This window comes from Nicotiana tomentosiformis, chromosome 3, assembly GCF_000390325.3.
Source record: "Nicotiana tomentosiformis chromosome 3, ASM39032v3, whole genome shotgun sequence".
Classification (NCBI taxonomy): Eukaryota; Viridiplantae; Streptophyta; class Magnoliopsida; order Solanales; family Solanaceae; genus Nicotiana; species Nicotiana tomentosiformis.
In genome coordinates this window covers 127,229,755-127,251,799 of record NC_090814.1, presented here as the reverse complement: position 1 = coordinate 127,251,799, position 22,045 = coordinate 127,229,755, and the positions used below count along the sequence as shown (strand labels likewise).

General features: G+C 42.6%; 1 protein-coding gene across 1 annotated transcript; it reads left to right on the top strand.

Annotated features, from left to right (window-relative positions):
* Positions 1-1,950: 1,950 nt before the first annotated feature.
* Positions 1,951-5,526, top strand: LOC104099494 (DNA excision repair protein ERCC-1). The gene is made up of 9 exons (XM_009606506.4): positions 1,951-2,276; positions 2,402-2,501; positions 2,688-2,791; positions 3,041-3,140; positions 3,235-3,311; positions 3,570-3,669; positions 3,842-3,913; positions 3,995-4,063; positions 4,854-5,526. Exons 1-9 carry the CDS (start codon positions 2,041-2,043, stop codon positions 5,175-5,177), a joined length of 1,182 nt encoding a protein of 393 aa, XP_009604801.1. The 5' UTR covers positions 1,951-2,040; the 3' UTR covers positions 5,178-5,526.
* The last annotated feature ends 16,519 nt before the right edge of the window (positions 5,527-22,045 follow it).

The window sequence follows — 22,045 nt, the reverse complement described above, 5'->3', positions numbered from 1 at the left end:
ACAATGAACGTGTATTGGAACACTTCAACATGAAGAATGCTAAGCCAGTCAAGACACATCTTGCTAGTTATCTAAAGTTGAGCAAGAAGATGTGTCCTACAATAGTGGAGAAGAAAGGGAACATGGCTAGAGTTCCTTATTCTTCAGCAATCAGAAGCTTGATGCATGTAATGGTATGCACCAGACCTGATATTGCTCATGCGGTTGGTGTTGTTAGCAGATTCCTTGAAAATTCTGGAAAGGAACATTGGGAAGAAGTTAAGTGAATACTTAGGTACCTAAGAGATACTGTAGGAGATTGGTTGTGTTTTTGAGGATCTGATCAAATCTTGAAGAGCTGCACGGATGCTGATATGGCAGATGATCAATATAATCGTAAATCTATTACAGGATACATGTTCACATTTTCAAGGGGAGCTATATCATGGCAGTTGAAGTTACAGAAATGTGTCGCACTCTCTACAACTGAAGCAGAGTATATTGCCGCTACTGAAGCTAGCAAGGAGATGGTATGGTTGAAACGGTTCCTTCAAGAGTTTGGATTGCATCAGAAGGAGCATGTCGTCTATTGTGACAGCAAAGTGCAATAGACCTTAGCAAGAACTTCATGTACCATGCAAGAACCAAACACATCGACGTGAGATATCACTGGATTCGAGGAATGGTAGAGAATGAATCTCTAAAAGTCTTGAAAATTTCTACAAGTGAGAATTCCGCAGATATGCTGACCAAGGTGGTACCAAAAGACACGTTCGAATTGTGCAAAGAACTTGTCGGCATGCACTCAAGCTAGAAGTCTGTTGTTACCTCTTTCAGGTGAATGAGTATAGAGGGAGAGATCTGTGGGGTCCATCCCCATAAATGAAACAAAGAAAAAAAGGAGATCTATGAGGTCCATCCCCATAAATGAAACAAAGAAAAAAAGGAGGAAAGGGGTCCATCCCCATAAATGGAACAAAGAAAAAAGGAGAAAAAATAGTAGGCGTGAGAGGATAATGTCAAATATAGTAGGCGTGAGAGAGTGAGGCTCCGCCTATAGAAGGAGAGTTTCGGTTCTCATCTCTACACACCATCAAAGAGAGAAAGAAAGAGTAAGGCATCACTGACTGGGTATAAGAAAATAGTCTGTGAGAAAAATAGAGTGTGAGCGATATTGTAGTGAGGTGAGAATATCAAAAGAGAGTTATTTCTTTTGAGTGTTGTAGTGGTCTTTAGAGTATTTTACTCGGACCTATAAAGTGTAAAATTCCTTACTATAGTGATATCGGTTGCTCGTCTCGGGGCCGTGGTTTTTTCCCTTATTCAAAAGGGTTTTTCACGTAAAAATCTTGGTGACGTTGTCACTCTTTTACTCTTGTTAATTACCGTATCTCGGTGTTATATTATTATTCCGCTTTTATTACTGTGAATATTATTTCTGTAGGATTTTATTTCCAACAACTTTTATAGATATTCCAAAATAAAGTTTGCCCTATCCTGTCCTAACCCATTAAATTTTAAAAAAATATTTCACTGCCTCGCCCCATTTAACTGCCCTGTCCCATTTAGTGTTTGCTCTCTGCCCTGCCCTGTCCCAATTGCCATCGTAACAAACCGGAAACACTTTGTTATGTAAACAGTAATCCTCTACTGACTTGACGATTTAAGAGGCTACATTTTCACAATGAACAACAAAACCCCCAAGCATACACATTTATCTGATTTTCCTTTTTAATCAATTTCCTAATTTAGATAAGTTCAAAGAATGCCAAAATTTAGGTGATGAGTAATATTAAAAAATTACATATGTAAAAGAATCCATCCATATTGAATATGCTTGTATTTATTTATTTATTACTATTTGTTTGGCTGTTGACTTGGATCAAGAGTTAGAGACCATGTGTAGCAAGAGTGGTCATTACTCTACACATTAAGAGAGGCGGCTCGGGCCGGTCCAGTCCGGGCCGGGTTGATCAGGAAATAGTGCGTATTTAGTGCGAGAAAATCAGAAAAAATGGCGGCGAAAAAGAAACGGAAGCAGAACGAAAAAGCAGTACCGAAATGGAAGGCGAAGAGCGGGAAGGAGGAGCAGAGAAGAAGAATAGCTTTGTGATACAGATACCTTCTTACGAAGAAGTGATGGAGGGTTCTCAGTCCAAAACGACACCGTCTTCTCTTTTCAACCCTACCCCTTCTTTCTCCCAAGCTTTCAAATTTGTCAAGAACTCCGAATTCTACTCCCCTCCTCCGACTCAGCCTTCTTCTTCCCCTTCCCCCTCACAAACCGCCACTCCCAGGTCAATTTTGTCATTTCTCACGCAATATCTCTGTTTTGTCTCGCTGTCTGTATACATCATACATTTGAAACTCTGATTGTTTTATGGTTTCTATTTAATTTGATCTTTTTTTTTGTGGACTTTAGGCCGATTAATAATTCAGATATTTCCACTTCATCATCACCATCGTCCACGCCCTCATCTTCTTCAACTAATCGAAATGCTATACTTGTAAGCCATCGACAGGTGAGTTTTTTTACTTTGCTTTCATAGTATCTATCATTGCATCTATAGAATTTTACGGACTGGCTCAAAAGTTTTAATTTAACCTTTGTCCATCTTTTACAATAAGATTTAGATGCAAGCTTTATTCTGCAATTAACCTCCACTTTCTCGGGAGCATGTAATTCTGTTCTTTCTATTGGAGTGCAGAAGGGCAATCCCTTGCTAAAACATATCAGGAATGTGAGGTGGGCTTTTGCAGATATTGTTTGTGACTACTTATTGGGCCAGAACACTTGTGCTCTTTATTTAAGGTTTGTAAATGCTTCCAATTTCAGTTCATCTTTCATGCAATCTATTGCAAGAATCATTGTAAATTCTAAAAATAGGCGCCTGTTTTTAAATTCTTATAATGATTGCTCTATTTTCTTATATATAGTGATTGGTTGTTAAGCTTGACTTGGCAGACGATGTCGTGGAAAAATTCATGTTATTATGCTTCTTGACATCTGTACTTCTATTTGACATTGTGCCCTTCTCTTCTCCTCCCCCTTTTCGGGTAGCCTCCGGTATCATCTGCTTCATCCAGACTACTTGTATTTCCGGATAAGGGAATTGCAGAAGAACTTTAGGCTCCGCATAGTTTTGTGCCATGTTGATGTTGTAAGACCTTCAATACTTTTGACTTCTTTGTGTTTTTGCATTGCGATGCTTGTACAACAGCCTGACTCATGCTCATGGTTATCTTTGGGTCCAGGAAGATGTGGTCAAGCCTTTACTTGAAGTTACCAGAACTTCACTCCTTCATGATTGCACTCTGTTATGTGGTTGGAGGTACGTCTTGTGTTCAGCTAAATTTATTTCACGAAGTGGTATTCTAACTTAGAAACATCTTGGAATTCCTCCAAGGTGTTTCAGATTTCTTCAATGTCATGACTCATGACTACACATCATCATGCCTTTCCCTGCACCACACAAGGATCATTTGAGAAATACCTTATTCCTCGGGCGACTATTTGTTATTGTTTCTGTTGTAAATTTGTGTAAGGCAGTTTTGGCAATCACCCTAAGTTGCTCTAAGTTTTCTTTTAGTTTGGAAGAATGCGGACGGTACTTGGAGACGGTAAAGGTTTACGAAAACAAGCCCGCCGATCTCATTCAGGGCCAACTGGATGCGGATTACCTATCCCGGGTATGTTTCCTGATTGATTACTGTTTATGATATAATACTTTCTGATTTCAGTGAACCGGATTAATTTTTCCTAATCAGGAACTTATCTGAAAAGAAAATAATAGTGAATGGATTTTTGCTCAAAGCTCTCTGGTAATGAGCACACTGAATTGTGGTTTAAGTTTTGTTGTAGCTGAATCATGCTCTCACAGCAGTACGACATGTTAACAAAACAGATGTTGTGACTCTTGGCTCGACATTTGGGGTATGTGTGAAATTGCAGTGTAAGGTTTAGATATGGATTTGTCTTTTCAAGTCAGTTCCTAATACACTGGCATTCTTGCAGTCTCTTTCTCATGTTATGGATGCATCTATGGAAGATCTTGCTCGTTGCCCTGGCATAGGAGAGCGCAAGGTATCTTTCCATGTGATTGTGTTCTCAGCTTCTTGTTTCTCTACTTCAATGTTTTCTTCTGGTCTTCCCTTTTATTGCTCTCTTGTGTGTGTTCGATGTAGATTCTTTACGGTTTTGTTTCGATTACTTTTTCATTTGGGGCAGTGAGAAGGCTATTTTGTTGCTGGTCGTCTTCTTAAATTTTTGCTAGTATCCTTTGCTACTTGGTTGCTTCATCTTCACTGTTCCTTGAGCCGAGGATCTATCGGAAACAACCTCTTTATCTCTATGAGTTAGGGGTAAGGTCTGCGTACACACTACCCTCCCTAGACCCCATTTGTGGGATCAAACTGGGTTTGTTGTTGTTGTCGTCTCAAATTATATTAAGGAAGCTCATGTGTCTAACCATAGGCATCACTAATCCTTAAAGCTACTAATATGTTTAGGCACTTGTCTTGTCTTGCTGCATCTTTGGTCGCGTTGTAACTATAGAAATGTTTTATGGCTGGTGGCAATCTTAAACAGGATTTGGAGAAGCGAAAAGCCAATAACACCTATGCCTACCCAAGCTAGTTATCGTCGGCTATATGAATCCTCACTTTCTATTTCATCCATTTGATCCACTTTGTTTCCGGTTTTCAATAAATTATCTCTTTACACTAGAAGTTCTTACATTTTCTACTGACATACAAAACTTTAACAAGAGGAACAAAAAGTCTATGAGCTAGTTATTAAGATTCCTTCAGTGCTTCAGTTTTATCGCAAATGGCTTGTTCAGTTTGATTTACTCATTGGGTTCGTAATGGATCAGGTAAAACGCCTGCACGACACTTTTCATGAACCTTTCAAACGAGAAGTGCCAAAACGGCAATGTGTTCCGGAAACTTCAATTGCTAATGATTCTCATCCTGGCTCCAGCAGCACAAGGGAAGATGAGAAGGAAGTTGGGGATACAAGCAATTGTGAGAAGAAAGAACCCGAATTAACTGTCAAGTCAGCACTTTCTGCTGCTTTTGCTAAGTACTCGCACAAAGTTGCCAAAAAGAAGAATAAATCACAAGTAGAGGAAGAACGGAAATGCAGTGCTAATGAAGAAGCTAAAACTGGAGATATGAATGGCAGCAACAACAGCTGAATCTTTTAGTGTCTTGGACTATATCTTTATGCAACTCCTGAAGAAGAATAGGTTTCTTAGTCACCTAATTCCATGCTAATGTTCAGAGTGCAAAGAGCACATAAGTGGAGTTCGAAGAAGATGAACAGGCTCATCTAATGGCATGCTCTTTTCGTTCAAGGATAATGGCATTCCATTGTCGCCAGCTCTTTTCGTTCAAGGATAATATGATGAAGAGGCTCTCCAGTTGCTATGTAGTTGTAACTCAAAATTTTAGGTAGGTAGCTCCTAATTTTATCTTTCCCCCCTTTATTTAACTTCTTTTTAATAGGAAACGAGATCAAAATTACGGAGATTTATTTTTTCCCAACTTGGACTTCCAACTCAGCAAAAGGTACATTATCTCATGTGGATTACATCTGATGTGGGCTCAGTTAGTGGGCAGGGGCATATGTGCCCCACTTGGCAAACAGTGAGGGCATTTTTGTGCCAAAAAGCAAATGGAGGGCATGCAAAAATAACTTATTTTGACAAGTGCTTTTTCTCAAAAGTGACAAGAGTGAGTTGCTCTAGTGGTGAGCACCCTCTACTTCCAACTAAGAGGTTGTGAGTTCGAGTCACCCCAAGAGCAAGGTGGGAAGTTCTTGGAGGGAGGGAGCCGATGGTCTATTGAAAACAGCATCTCTACCCCAGGGTAGGGGTAAGGTATGCGTACACACTATCCTCTCCAGACCTCACTAGTGGAATTATACTGAGTTGTTGTTGTTGCTTTTTCTCAAAAGTACTTTTGGTGAGAATCAATTTGTGTTTGGCTAATTAACTTGAAAAACACTTCTGAGCAACAATTAGTGGTTGACCAAGTTTTTAAAAACTGCTAAGTGTATTTTTCTCAAAAGTACTTTTCAAAAAAGTATTTTTTGGAAAGAAGTTACTTTTTTCTGATTCTCCGAAACTGCTTTTGCTTCTAGGTTTGGAGAAGTTTGGCCAAACATGCTATAAATCGGCTATCATTCTTTGTTTGCTTCATGTTTGAATTTGAAATTCCTTCCCGCTTAGACTTTAGGTTTGTAGTTGGCTTTACCAAAGCTCAACTTTAGATGTGAAGGTGCTTCATGTTTGAATTTGAAATTCCTTCCCGCTTAGACTTTAGGTTTGTAGTTGGCTTTACCAAGGCTGAACTTTAGATGTGAAGGTCCAAAATTTTAAAGTCAAAGTCCAAATTTAGTTTGAACGTCAAACTAGGGCTGCTTATCGGGTAGATCGGACGGATAATTATACTTAACGGTTCGGCTTAACGGTTATCAGATTATAAATGTAGTAATCCGCTAGCCATCCAATAAGACAACCGGCGGATTGGTATCAGATTAACAATTATCAAGCGGTTATCGGCTAAACCAAATTAAAATTTTTTGAACAATTATTCAATATATACCAAGACTACACATACCGTACAAAAAGAGGTGCAAGATTGGATCAACGATGCAGAATGAGTGGTACTTTTTCAGCCACAAGGATAGGAAGTATCCCACAGGTTCAAGAACAAACTGAGCAACAAATGCTGGATTTTAGAAGGCAACAAATAAGAACAAATGCATAAGTTGGAAGGCAACAGACAGTCTGTCATACACATAATAACCAAATTTGTAAAACCAGAAAAGCATGTTAGTTCAGTAATCAATCAAACTTTCAAAAGGACATTCGTTCATAATCAATCAAACATTCACATTCGTTCAATAGTACTTTATATATATAGGGGTAAAAATGTAAATATATAAAATTCTTAACGGGTTAACGGTTTACCCGATAAGAAAATTGAGTAATCCGCCCCCAAACCGTTAAGCCGTTAATTATAAAATCTCAATTCGTTCCCCATCCATTACCACGATAATCCGATACCAATAAGCCAATAAGCCATCGGTTTGGTTCAGTTAACAGTTTCGGTTCGGTTTTGAATAACCCTACGTCAAACTGTTGGTCCGAATTTGAACGTCATTTGAACTTCAGACTTGAGGTTTGAAGTTACGCTTTGACAGAGCCAAACTTTAGACCGATAGGTTTGAATTTGGAAACTTCAGACCCGTGATTTCTGATAGGTATAAATTATTCATGTAATTTCATATGTAAAAAATAAGTTTTTAAAACATAAATATGAATAATGATATCCTATCCTCGCATATTTTTTTAACAAATCTTAGGAAGAAGAAATTATGAAAAAGAATGAAAGAGGCTAAAGACAAGAGAATGAAGCAAAGCCACAGCTGCACACATCATCTTCATATTCGCAAATGTGGAATATACATATGAGCTTATGAAAAGAGATAATTAGAGATAAAAAGGAGCATAGTTGCATATGTGGAATCTATATACGCACAGTCACATTCGCATACATGGAACCTACATTTGCAAGTCTAACCCATGAAGTCAAGAATGAAAGCAAAAGAGTCATAGATGCATGTGTGGAATCTATATACGCAAAGGTCACATTTGCATCATGGAACCTACATTTGCAAGTCTAACTCATGAAGTCTAGAATGGAAGCAAAAGAGTCATAGATGCATGTGTGGAATCTATATTTGCAAAGGTCACATTCGCATACATGGAACCTACATTTGCAAGACTAACTCATGAAGTCAAGAGTGAAGCACAAGTGCCATAGTTGCATATATGGAATCTAGGTACACAAAGGTCAATTCGCATACATGGATTTCACATTCGCAAAAGTGGAACATGACAAAAGCTACTCATCTTTTCCTAAAAATAGCAAGCTCTCTTTGTATAAGGATATCCAATCTTTGGTAAGACAAGAACTAATCTTGGTCTTCTTTCTTTGTAGTAAAAATATTTCCTTAGTTTTTAAAATATTTTTAGTCTTCTAAATATCTTTTTTTGCTTTTCTTACTCCATAATGGAGTAATCTCTTTTCGTTGGGATAGTTGATGAAGCTTCATATATTTTATAATACTATCTCAGCTTTTATATATTTTTCATACTTTGCTGGAATGATGATTTTTTATTACTCTATTATCACGTCTATATATTTTATCTCTAAGTTATTGTAACGACCCGACCGGTCGTTTTGCTTTTTAGAACCCCGTTCTCCTAAATAGGACTCCCCGTATATGCTTTTACTATTTTATTACTTGCGAGGATGGTTAGTTCGAGATTTGGAAGGGTTCAGATTGAAATCGGAACACTAGGTTCCTTAAGTTGGCCTTAAAATGCTAAGTTTGACTTCGGTCAACATTTTGAGTAAACGACCTCGGAATCGGGATTTGACGGTTCCAATTGGTTCGTATGATGATTTCGGACTTGGGCGTATGTTCGGATCGGGTTTTGGATGACCCGCGAGCGTGTTGGCGCCTAATAGTGAAAGTTGGTTCTTTGAAGGTTTTAGAAGTTCTTTAAATTTGGTTTGGAGCGGGTTTTGGTGATATCGAGATCCAAATGGAATTCCGAGATCGGGAATAGTTATGTAATGTCATTTAAGACTTGCACGCAAAATTTGATGTCATTCCGAGTAGTTTAAGTACGTTTCAGCGCATTGGGAGTAAATTGAAGAACTTGAAGTTCATAAGTTTGATTCAATTGGTTTTGGGGTGTGATTCTTAGTTTTAATGTTGTTTCGGGCGTTCCGAGAGTTCGAGCGAGTCCATTTGATGATTCAAAACTTGTTGGTATGTTCGGGCGGGGCCCCCGAGTGTCAATCGGACGAGGCTCATACCAAGTTGAAAATTGGGAGCAACAATTGAAGCTCCCAGCTACTGTCATAATCGCATCTGCGCTTGGTCAGCTGCAGGTGCGAGCTCGTAGAAGCAAGCCAGAGCTCGCACAGCGGCCAAGGAAGGGCAGCCCAGGATCCGCAGGTGCGCCCCAACCTCCGCCGAAGCGGAGCCAGCCTGCCTGGGCACTTCCGCATAAGCCAACTTTTTCCCGCAGAAGCGACAACGCAGGTGCGGCCCTGCGACCGCAGGTGCGAGATCGCTTGAGGCAGCGAGGTCTCTTTTAAAACGGGACTTAGTTATTTTGGCTCATTTATTTCCATTGTTGGGCGATTTTTGGAGCACTTAGAGAGGGATTTCACCTAGCACTTTGAGGTAAGTAATTTCTATACAATGTGTGTTAAATACATAGTTTATGGGTAGATTATAACATGTAAATTAGTGAAAATTATGGGTTTAGGTGAAAACCTAGGTTTTTGATAAAAATAAAATTTAATCATGAAATTCGTTATGGAATCTAGTAAAAATTATATATTTGAGTTCATGAGGTTATGGGTAACAACTTTCTTTAAAAAATTTCGGAATCCGGGCACGTTGGTCCGGGGGTAAATTTTAGGAATTTTACAAATAGGCTTGGGAAATCACTTTGATAGTTGGGGTATGAATTTTTAAGTGTGTATTAATTATTTCAAATAACATTTGACTAGTTGCGAGTCGTTTGGCACCAAATTGAGGGTTTGGGCACAATCTTGGACCGGAAAGTAGGTCTTGAGACGAGGTAAGTCTCTTTTCTAACCTTGTAAGAGGGAATTAACCCTATATGTTAACTTAATCATTATGTACTTCTATTTGTGGGGGGCTACGTACGTACGAAATGACGAGAGTTCGTGCATAGCTACTATTCATGCTTATGTCCGGTAAATTTAGGCTTACATCATGTTTTTGTTGATACCGTTGCTTGTTTATGCTTACTAATTGTTTGGATTAAAGTGGAGGTTGAGGATTTCAATATTTTAAAGGTTCCTAGCTGAATTTCTTACCTTGAAAAAGAATTGAGAAATATTATGATAACTTGAGAAATCTATATTCAACCGCTTCACAAGTATATTTCGCGAGCGGGGTAAATTTCCACAACTCTCATGGGAGCGGGCCGTTCGCCTCGGCAGGTTGGTTGATGTATCTATGGTTCAGACCGTTCGACCCTCGGTAGTGCACAATATATTTATATGTATATTTGTATCGGGTCGTACGTCCTCGACATAATTCGTGCGTAAATATATTGGAACCCCTTTATATTTAATTTTGTTCCATGGACTTGAAAGGTGAAAGGATTAGACGAGAGAAATGACTTGGTTCTCACATGAAATGAAAGGACTGTTTACTTATTTTCCTTCTCTGAGTTTTATTGTCATTTTATATATCATGTTTAATTAGAACTTCATACTATTATATTTTTGGCCCATAGTAAGTGTCAAAGTCGACCCCCCATCACTACTTGTTCGAGGTTAGGCTAAATACTTACTGGGTACATATTTTTTATGTACTCACGCTACACTTCTGCACTTGATGTGCAAGATCTGAGGTAGGTGCATCTGGTTATCAGTCCGGCGCGCACGCTTGACTTCTGGCCTGAGACCACACGGTGAGTTGTCCTTCCGAGCCGTTCAGCAGCAGCCGGAGTCTCTTTTTTGATTAATTTTCTGTCTATTCTATTTCAGACAATGGAGTAGAGATCTTTTGTATATTATACTAGTAGCCCACACACTTGTGATACCAGATCTTGGCACACATTAGTAGACTTATGATTTTGGATTTATTTTTATGATTATGATTTGCACTCAGTTGCTTTCGTTTAATTATTTTACATCTGTAAATTCCTAAATCGTTTAGCAATGAGGAATGTTATTCACTTAGCAAACTTAATAAAAACGGAAAACCACTAAATTGATCAGTGTTGGCTTTCTTAACAACGGTGTTGGGCGCCATCACGGCCTATAATGGAATTGGGTCGTGACAACATGGTATCAGAGCACTAGGTTCACGTAGGTCTCACAAGTTATGGACATGCCTAATAGAGTCTTGCGGATCAGTGCAGAGACGTTCGTACTTATCTTCGAGAGGCTATATGGTGTTAGGAAACTACTATTTATTCATCTCATATCGTGCAGTTTATGGTGTACTAAGTTTCTTCTCTTACTCTTTCTCAGATGGTGAGAATGCGCGCGGAAGATGTTCCAGACCCGAGATGAGCTTCTCCCCTGTTGCTAGAGGCCGAGGCCGAGGCCGGGGGAGGGCACCGGCCCGAGGTAGGGGACGAGGACGTCCCAGAGTTGCCCCAGTTGCACCGCCAGCGGATCCAGTGGAGGATCCCATCATTGAGGAGCAGGGTGAGGTGCCCACAGCAGAGCCAAGCCCGGTTGATTTCATCTCAGCACCGGGCTTTCAGGAGGTCATGGGTCGTATGCTGCGGTTCATGGATTCTATGATGCAGGCTGGTTTATTTTTAGCAGACCCAGCCACATCTCAGGCGGGAGGGAGATCACAGACCCCTACTGCTCAGGCTCTTGGGCATGCAGCTGCCGTATATCAAACCCCGGGCACACTACCCGTGGGCGGAGCCCAGCCAGTTGCAGTAGCTATACCTGAGCCTGGACCAACTGCGACCGGCGAGCCGCATAAGCTATTGGATAGATAGACCAGGCTTCATCCTCCTGTCTTCGGGGGTGAGCGACATGAGGATCCCCAAGACTTCATTGATAGGTGCACGGACAGACTGCACAACATGAGGATATTGGTGTCCCACAGGGTGAATTTCACTACTTTCCAGCTGGAGGGCAGGGCCCGTAGGTGGTGGCAGTCTTATCTTCTTGGCAGGCCGACAGGTTCTCCTCCCATGACTTGGGACCAGTTCACAGGCCTATTCTTGGACAGGTATATTCCGTCCTCCTAGAGGGAAGAGTTGCGGTGTCAGTTTGAGTAGCTCGAGCAGGGTCAGATGTCAGTGACCGACTATGAGGCGAGATTTTATGAGTTGTCCCGCCATGCATTTATGATACTTCCTACCGACACAGAGTGGGTGCGGATGTTTGTTGCGGGATTGCACTATAGTATTCAGGCTAGTATGGCTCGGGAGGTTGAGATGGGGACTTCTTATTAGTTGGTAGTGGAGATTGCGCGGAGGATTGAGGGTTAGCGTCAGAGGGGTAGAGAGCAGATGCAGCGGGACAAGAGGTCCCGTTTTTAACCTCCTTTTGATGCTATTTGATCCTTAAAATGCTCAACATGGTTTAATTATTGGTTTTATGACTAATTGAGTTGTGTGTGATGAATTAGGGTGTTTGGAGTGCAAAAATATGAAGAAAAGGTGCTCTAGCTAGAGGAAGAGGGGTTGGATGCGTCGCATCCAATCTAGAAAAAATCAGATTTCGTGCACCCTTAGCAGTGAAGTCGGCCCATAGCATCCGCCTTAGCATCCGCACCTGGGCAAAGCTGAGAAGTGGAGGACGAGGTGGATGCGAAGCATCCACCCTAGCATGCGAAGCTGAGAAGTGGAGGACGAGGTGGATGCGACGCATCCACCCTAGCATCAATCCCTGAAGCTGATTTGGATTAGAAATAGGAGAACTTTGGCCCACGACTTTTGTACGCAATATATAAGCCAAAAACGCCTCTTTTAGATCATCTAACATATTGCGAAGGGGAAAAAAGCCACGACAAAGCTGTGGAGGCCGGAATTCATCAAGTTCCATCTTTCTCCCACCAAACTTAGTAATTTTTATGTTTCTTTGTATGATTTGTTGTTTGGCTACCATGTCTATATGGAGCTAAACTTCACATTCTAGGGTTGTGGTTCTTTCATGACTATTGCTATTCGGATATTGATTTTGACTTCTTGATTTATCATATTAGTTTATTTATTCAATCTTGCGCTTAATTATTTAATTGCTTGATCACCAATTGAATATTATCTACGAATCTAGAATTGAACTCGAAAGTGGGAATTCTATATTGCATATAGGATTGAGTAGGGCAAGTTCTTGAACTCGGGCATCGGGGAACGGATTCGTGGTTAGGATAGACATATACCTAATTGCCTTGCTTGGTTGATTTACAGGAATTATAAATGCATTCTTGTTGATTCTAACTCCATAGACATATAGGCGTTAGGTTAGCTTGAATAGGCGAGTAAGAACTCGACAGATTCTTATGAGCAATATTAACCCTGTCAACCAATAAGCTAGATAAATTAGTCGGTCAATTCAATTGAAGAATACAATAGGATTATTAGATAGCCCATAACCCTAGATCGTTTTCATTACATTGATATCATAAAAATCTGCACTTTCTCTGTTCAAAGTTTATTATTTATATTTTTTTATTATTTAATTAGTTTAGAATAAAATATTTTTAGGTTTAATTCTTGTTTAGATAATTAGGATAGTCTAATTTAGTTAATAGTTAATCATAAGTCCTCGTGGGTTCGACATCCGACTTTTAGTCACTTTATTACTTGACGACCGCGTATACTTGCGTGAGTGTGTTTGGTCCCAACAAGAGTTCAGAGGTGCCCCAGCGCGACCCTACTTCAGTGCTATGCCGGAGAGTTCTTACCGCCCGCCAGCTATTTAGGGTTTCTCTAGTGGGTACTCCGGTTATCAGGGTTCTTCCAGTGCCTATTTCAGTGCCATGTAGAGAGTTCATACCGCCCACCCGCTCTTCAGGGTTCTCCCGGTGGGTATTCGGGTCACTAGGGTCACACTTCGGGGCAGCAATCCACATCTCCGAGAGGTTGTTATGAGTGCGGGGATCCTAGTCACATGAAGAGACATTTCCCCAGACTTCGAGGCAAGGCAGTGCAGCAGGGCCATCAGCCCATGATTACAGCACCAGTAGCCGCATCAGTCATCCGACCGCCCAGAGGCGGATGGCAGGTAAGTAGGGGTCGTCCTAGAGGTGGAGGTCAGGCAGGCGGGGGCCATCCAGGTGGCGTTCCAGCCATATTCTATGCTTTTCCGGCCAGACCAGATGCAATGGCCTCAGATGCCGTGATCACAGGTATTACTTCAGTACTATTTGATCAGGGTCTACCTATTCACATGTGTCATCTCTGTTTGCTCATTTTCTGGATATTTCTCGTGAGTCCTTGGGTACTCCTGTTTATGTGTCCACTCCTGTGGGCGATTATGTTGTTGTGGATCGGATCTATCTGTCCCGTGTGGTCACATTCTGTGGATACGAGACTAGAGCAAATCTTCTGTTGCTTCATATGACTGACTTTGAGGTCATCCTGAGCATGGACTGGCTATCACCATATCACGCCATCCTTGATAGCCACGCCTAGACTGTTACCTTAGCGATGCCAGAGTTTCCTAGATTAGAGTGGAAGGGTTCGTCTCTCAGTACATCTAGTCAGGTTATCTCTTTTATGGAGACTCGACACATGGTCGAGAAGGGTTGTTTCGCTTATCTAGCCTATGTTTGGGATACTACTGCAGAGTCACCGGCGATTGATTCAGTACCAGTAGTTCGGGAGTTCTCCGATGTGTTTCCTTCTAATTTTCCAAGCATGCCACCAGATCGTGACATCGACTTCTGTATTGACTTGGCTCCAGGTACCCAGCCTATATGTATTCCACCATACCGTGTGGATCCGAAAGAGTTGAAGGAGTTGAAGGAGCAGCTTGAGGAGTTGTTAGCGAAGGGGTTCGTCAGGCCAAGTGTATCACCTTGGGGTGTCCCAGTGCTATTTGTAAAGAAGAAAGATGGGACTATGCAGATGTGCATTGATTACTGCCAGTTGAATAAAGTTACCATCAAGAAAGAGTACCCGCTGCCACGTATTGATGATTTGTTTGACCAGTTGCAAGGTGCTAGGGTGTTCTCTAAGATCGACTTGAGGTTAGGGTACCATCAGTTGAAGATTCAGGACTCGGATGTTCCGAAGACTACTTTCCGTACTAGATATGGCCATTATGAGTTTCTGGTGATGTCCTTCGGCTTGACTAATGCCCCAACGGCGTTTGTGGACTTGATGAACAAGGTGTTCAGGCCTTATATTGATTCGTTTGTCATTATCTTCATTGATGACATTTTGATTTACTCACGTAGCATGGAGGAGCACGAGCAGCGTTTGAGAATGGTGCTTCAGACCTTACGGGAACAGAAGCTATATGCTAAGTTCTCTAAGTGTGAGTTTTGGTTATATTCTGTGGCATTCTTGGGACATGTTGTATCAGGTGAGGGTATTAAGGTGGATCCCAAGAAGATTGAGGCAGTTCAGAGTTGGCCTCGTCTTACTTCAGCGACTGAGATCAAGAGCTTCTTGGGGTTAGCAGGTTATTATCGCCGGTTCGTGGAGGGCTTCTCATCTATTGTAGTACCTTTGACTAGATTGACCTAGAAGGGTGCTCAGTTTCGTTGGTCCGATGATTGTGAGACGAGCTTCCAGAAGCTCAAGACGGCTTTGACCACAACGCCAGCCCTAGTGTTGCCTTCTGGTTCGGGGATGTATACTGTGTATTGCGACGCTTCACGCGTTGGTTTGGATTGTGTATTGATGTAGGAGGGGCAAGTTATTGCATATGCTTCATGTCAGTTGAAGCCCCATGAGAAGAATTATCCTGTGCACGATTTGGAGTTGGTAGCGATTGTTCATGCTCTTAAGATCTGGAGGCATTATCTTTATGGGGTGTCCTATGAGTTTTACACTGATCATCGCAGCTTGCAACATTTGTTCAAACAAAGGGATCTCAATTTGAGGCAGCGCAGATGGCTTGAGTTACTGAAGGATTATGACATGCTTTATCATCCATGCAAGGCGAATGTATTCGCGAATTCCTTGAGCAGAAAGGCAGAGAGTATGCGTAGCTTGGCCTTCATTTCAGCAGAGGAGCGGCCACTAGCTTGGGACATTCAGTCCTTGGCTAACAGACTTGTGAGGTTGGATATTTTAGAGCCTAGTCGAGTTTTTGCATGCGTCGTTGCCCAGTCCTCACTATCGGAGCAGATCAAGGCTCGACAGTTTGATGATCCGCACTTGTTGGTCTTCAGAGAGACGGTACTACAGGGTGGTGCCAAAGAGGTTACTATCGGCGAGGATGGTGTTCTGCGACTCCAGGTTTGTCTATGTGTTCCTAATGTCGATGGCTTGAGGGAGAAGAGTTTTAAGGAGGAACACAGTTCCCGATATTCCATTCACCCAGGTGCTACGAAGATGTATCGCGACCTGAGGCAACATTATTGGTGGCGACGGATGAAGAAAGACATAGTTGAGTATGTAGCTAGGTGCCTAAATTTCTAGTAGGTTAAGTATGAGCACTAGAGGCCAGGTGGCCTACTCCAGCAGATGACCATACCTGAGTGGAAGTGGGAGAGCATTACTATGGATTTCGTAGTTGGGTTGCCGCGGACCTTGCGGAATTTCGATGCAGTGTGGGTCATTGTTGACAGATTGACCAAGTCGGCACATTTCATTCCTGTGATGACTACGTATACTTCAAAGAGATTGGCCCAGATTTATATCCAGGAGATAGTTCGGCTGCATGGTGTGCCTGTTTCCATCGTATCAGACAGAGGTCCTCACTTTACTTTGCATTTCTACAGAGAAGTACAGAGTAAGTTGGGGACCCGTGTAGAGCTCAGCACCGCATTTCATCCACAGACCGACGGGCAGTCGGAGCGGACAGTTCAGATCTTGGAGGACATGCTCAGAGCATGTGTGATTGACTTTGGGGGACAGTGGGATCGGTTCTTGCCTTTGTCCGAGTTTGCTTACAACAACAGTTACCAGTCTAGCATCGAGATGGATCCATTTGAGTCTTTATATGGTCGGCGATGTCGTACCCCCATCGGGTGGTTTGAGCCCGGCTGTAACGACCCGGTCGGTCGTTTTGAGAGTAATAGCCCTGATCCCTATTAACTGCTTCCCCCGTATCTTTTTCTGCTTATGTGACTTGCTGGGAGGTTTTATTTTTGGTTTCGGAGTGTTTTGGGACACTTAGTCCCTAAACGGAAGCTTAAGCCTTAGGATTTTTTGACCGTAGTCGAAACTGTGTGAAGACGACTCCGGAATGGAGTTCCGTCGGTTCCGTTGGCTGATTTTGGACTTAGGGGCGTGTCCGGATTATGTTTTGGAGGTCTGTAGCTGATTTAGGCTTGAAAAGTTGAATTTTTGGAGTAGGTCTGTAATGTTGAATATGACTTGTGTGCAAAATTTGAGGTCAATCAGACGTGGTTTGATAAGTTTCAACATAGATTGTAGAAATTTGAAGTTTCAAGTTCATTAAGTTTGGATTGGAGGGTGATTCGTGTTTTTAGCGTTGTTTGATGTGTTTTGAGGGCTCGACTAAGTTCGTATGGTGTTTGAGGACTTGTAGGTATGTCTTCTTGAGGTCCCGGGGGCCTCGAGTTGATTTCGGGTGGTTAACGGATCCTTTTTGGACTTGTGAGAATTTGCAGATTTTCTGATGTCTCCAGTTCTGGTTTCCTTCTTCGCGTTCGCGAGTGGATTCCCGGGTTCGCGAAGAGGAGCTGGAGGCAGGAGGAGAATTGCTCTTCGCGTTCACGAAGGTTTGTTCACCAGTGCATCGCGAACGCGTGAAGGGGCATCGCGTTCGCGTAGAGGAAGTAAAGCAGCTGGGACCCCAAGGCTTTGTTCTATGCGTTCGCGTAGATGAGATCGCGTTCACGAAGCAGCAGGTAGTGCAATCCACGCGTTCGCGAGAGGTCACTCGCGTTCGCGAATGAGGGATTTTGATCAATGATTAATTGTTCTACGGGAACACGAGGGTGTGGCCGCGTTCAGGAAGAAGGAAATGCCCGGGTAGTATTAAGTTTCCAAAAACTAATGTTTTGCCATTTTATCAAAAGCTTGAGTTGGGAGCTCGGATTTGGACGAGATTTTGAGGAATTTTTAGATTCATCGATTGGGTAATAATTCTTCACTTGTTTTTGGTTATATCCCACTAATATATCAGTAATTTCATCATTTAATTTCTGATTTGGGGTGAAAATTTGGGGAAAATGGAAAGAAGTTCTTCAACCATGATTTTGGGTTTTGATTGGGATTTTGAAATCGGATTTGGATAATTTTTGGTACGAGTGAACTCGTGAGTGAATGTGTGTTCATATTTTGTGACTTTTACCCGATTCCGAGACGTGGGTCCGGGTCGACTTTTGGGGCGATTTTCTAATTTCTTGCTTTAACTTTGATTTCATTTATTAGATTAGTTTCTTATAGTTGTATTTATGGTATGTAATTAATTTTGGCTAGATTTGGTCCATTCGGAGTCGGATATTCGTGGAAAGGCATTGTTACCGATTGATTGAGCTTGGTTCGAGGTAAGTGGCTTGCCTAACCTTGTGTGGGGGAAATCCCCTTAGGATTTGGTACTGTTGTGATATGTGAGCGCCGTGTACGTGAGGTGACTAGTGCGTACATGGGCTATTTGTTGTAAAATCCGATTTATTTTACTGAGTAGTAATCTGCTTTTCCTTTAATTTGAGTTATACCGTTTAAATGAGTATTAGTCTGTTTTCATTCTTAATTGAGCTATTCCAATATGTGTAGCTATCCTATTTAGTCTAATATCGCATGTCTACGTGATTTAACTGCTTATTTGAACTCTTTGCAGCATGCCTAGTGAATTCCTGCTTCTTTTCTTGACTTGTACTTAGTCTAAACGACAGATTCTCTTGTTGTACCTATCATATGTAATTATTTGAGCGGTGTGTTTACTTTTGAGACTATGAGGCGGTTCCTCGAGAGTTCTCCATGCACATTTACTTTTGAGACTACGAGGCGGTACCTCAGGAGTTCTGCCTGTGTAATTACTTTTGAGACTACGAAGCGGTACCTCAAGAGTTCTCCCTGCATATTTATTTTGGGAATACGAGACGATATCTCGGGGAATCCCCTATTGTTTACCCCTGTGTGTTGCACTATTGCCTTGCTGTGTTTCCTTTTGTTAAATTCTAGTTTATTATTATACTGTATATTCTCCTGCTAATTTATTATATACCAGCGAGCCCGACCTGACCTGGCCTGGCACTTACTGGGTACCTTTGTGGTGTACTCATACTACTCTTCTGCACATATTTTTGTGTGCAGATCCAGGTACTTATCATCCCCGCTACTAGCTGAGAGTGCTTTCTGTTGTACGGAGACTTCAAGGTACATCTGCCGGGTCCGCAGACCTCGGAGTACCCCTCTATTCTCTCATATGTCATTTACTTTCCGTACTTCTTTTGTTAGACTCTGGTGTATAGAGATACTAGTTTCCTTCTGTAGCTTGTGACTTATGATATTCCGAGTTTTGGGAAGACTGTGTATTTATAGAGTATTGGTTATTGTACACGCCGAGCGGCATTTGTTACTAGTTATTTAGTTATCCACTGCTGTTAGTTGCCAAGTTTTACTTTCGTTTTGTTATCTTCCGCAATTTGTTAGGTTTACCAAGTCATAGAGACTAGGTGCCGTCACGACGTTATACAGAGGGAGTTTGGGTCGTGACAAGTTGGTATCAGAGCTCTAGGTTCATAGGTGTCATGAGTTACAAGCCGGTTTATTAGAGTCTCGCGGATCGGTACGGAGACGTCTGTAGTTATCTTCGGGAGGATATGGAACTGTTAGGACAAAATTATAATTCTTTGATTCCTTGTCGTGCGAAATTTGTTTCAAAAAAAGAATTCTAAACTTCTGTATTATATTCTTTCTCATAGATGGTGAGGACCCGTACCGGGGGATCTGATGACCAGGCACCCGCACCCCCTGCTAGAGCCACGAGAGGCTGGAGCCGGGATAGAGGCCGAGGACGTCCATGCGGTGCAGCCAGAGCACCCGCACGAGCTGCTACAGAGGAGCCCCTAGTAGCTCCAACTGGAGGGCAGACACCTGAGATACTTGTTGCTGCACCAGCTCTCCAGGAGACCCTAGCCCAGTTTTTGAGCATGTTTAGCACCTTAGCTCAAGCTGGATTGATTCCACTTGCTCCTCTCACATCTCAGGCCGGGGGAGGAGCACAGACTTCTATCGCTGATACTCCAGAGCAGTGGGTTCAGGCCGATCAAGTTTCAGAGATTATACCGATGCAGCCGGTAGCTCTGGTTCAGCACGAGACTAGGACAACTGCTTCTAAGGCGGAGCAGATCAAACTTGAGAGGTACAAGAAGTACCACCCACCTACCTTTAGCGGATTGGCTACAGATGATGCTCAGGGTTTTCTGGAGGAGTGTCATCGTATTCTCCGTACTATAGGCGTAGCGGAGACGAGTGGGGTTTGTTGTACCACCTTCCAGCTTAGAGGAGCAGCCTATCAGTGGTGGTGTTCTTATGAGTTGAGTAGTCCGGATGAGGCAGCTTCACTTACATGAACTGAGTTCTCGGACATGTTTTTGAGAGAGTATGTCCCTCAGAGCCTCAAGGACTCATGGCACGCAGAGTTTGAGTAGTTGCGCCAGGGTTCTATGACTTTGTGAGAGTATGCAGTCCGCTTCAGTGATTTGGCCCGACATGCACTGGTCTTGGTTGCCACAGTTCGAGAGAGGATTCAACGGTTTATTGAGGGACTCCACCCCAGTATCCGGATTAGTATGGCCAGGGAGGTGGAGATGGATATTTCTTATCAGCAGGTTATGAGTATTTCCTGAAGATTAGAGGGCATGCTTGCTCGGGATAGAGAAGAGAGGGAGGCCAAGAGGTGTCGAGAGTCTGGCACTTACAGCGATACTCATGCCCCAACTGTAGTTCGACATGGTAGGGGTTGTGTGAGTCACCCCGTTCATTCAGCTCTTCCAGCCGCTAGTGGTGTTCCAGCCCCTGCTAGGCCCCAGGAGTCTTATTATGCACCGCCAGTATCTAGTGTGCCTCCTGCTCAGGGTGCTTTTAGCATCCAGTCCAGCAGACCTGGACTGTGCCAGTCACACCACTCACGCCCTCCGAGAGCTTGTTTTGAGTGTGGCGACACTCTCCATATGGTGAGGGATTGCCCCAGACTTAGGAGGGGTGCACCTCCATAGACCTCTGAGGCACAGCATGCTCCACCGGGTCCTCAGGCTATGATTCCAGCACCAGCTACCACCCTACCTACTCAGCCAGCTCGAGGTGGAGGTCGGCGAGGTCGAGGTCGCCTTAGAGGGGGAGGACAGGCCATATATTATGCTCTTCTGGCTCGTACAGAGGCAATTACTTCTGACTCTATCATTACAGGTATTGTTCCGTTCTGTCATAGAGATGCGTCGGTATTATTTGACCCAGGCTCTACATATTCCTATGCGTCCTCTCATTTTGCCTCGTATTTGTCGTATCTCAGGATTCTTTGAGTTTCCCCATTTATGTGTCTACTCCTGTGGGAGATTCTCTTGTTGTGGACCGCGTGTATTGGTCGTGTTTGATTTCTCTTAGTGGTTTTGAGACCAGAGCCGATTTATTATTGCTCAGTATGGTAGACTCTGATGTTATCTTTGGCATGGACTGGTTGTCGCCCCATTATTCTATTCTTGATTGTCACGCTAAGACCGTGACGCTGGCTATGCCAGGTATACCACGATTAAAGTGGAGAGGTACCATAGAGTATACTCCCAGCAGAGTTATTTCATTTCTTAAAGCTCAACGAATGGTTGTGAAAGTGTGTGACGTGCATCTAGTATATGTGAGAGATGTCAGTATTGATACCCCTACAGTTGAGTCAGTCCCAGTAGTGAGGGACTTTCCAGATGTGTTTCCAGCTAATCTTCCGGGCATGCCGCCCGAAAGAGATATTGATTTTGGCATTGATTTGTTGCCGGGCACTCAGCCCATCTCTATTCCTCCGTATCATATGGCTCCTCCTGAGTTGAAGGAGTTGAAGGAGCAGTTACAGGAATTGCTTGATAAGGGCTTCATTCGGCCTAGTGTGTCACCTTGGGGTGCTCCTGTCTTATTTGTGAAGAAGAAGGATGGTTCTATGTGGATGTGTATTGATTACCGCCAGTTGAACAAAGTAAGAGTGAAGAACAAGTATCCTTTGCCTCGTATTGATAACTCATTTGATCAAATATAGGGTGCCAGAGTGTTTTACAAGATTGACTTACGTTCAAGCTATCATCAGTTGAAGATTCGGGAGCCAGATATCCCGTAGACTGCTTTCAGGACTCGGTATGGTCATTACGAGTTTCTTGTGATGTCATTTGGGC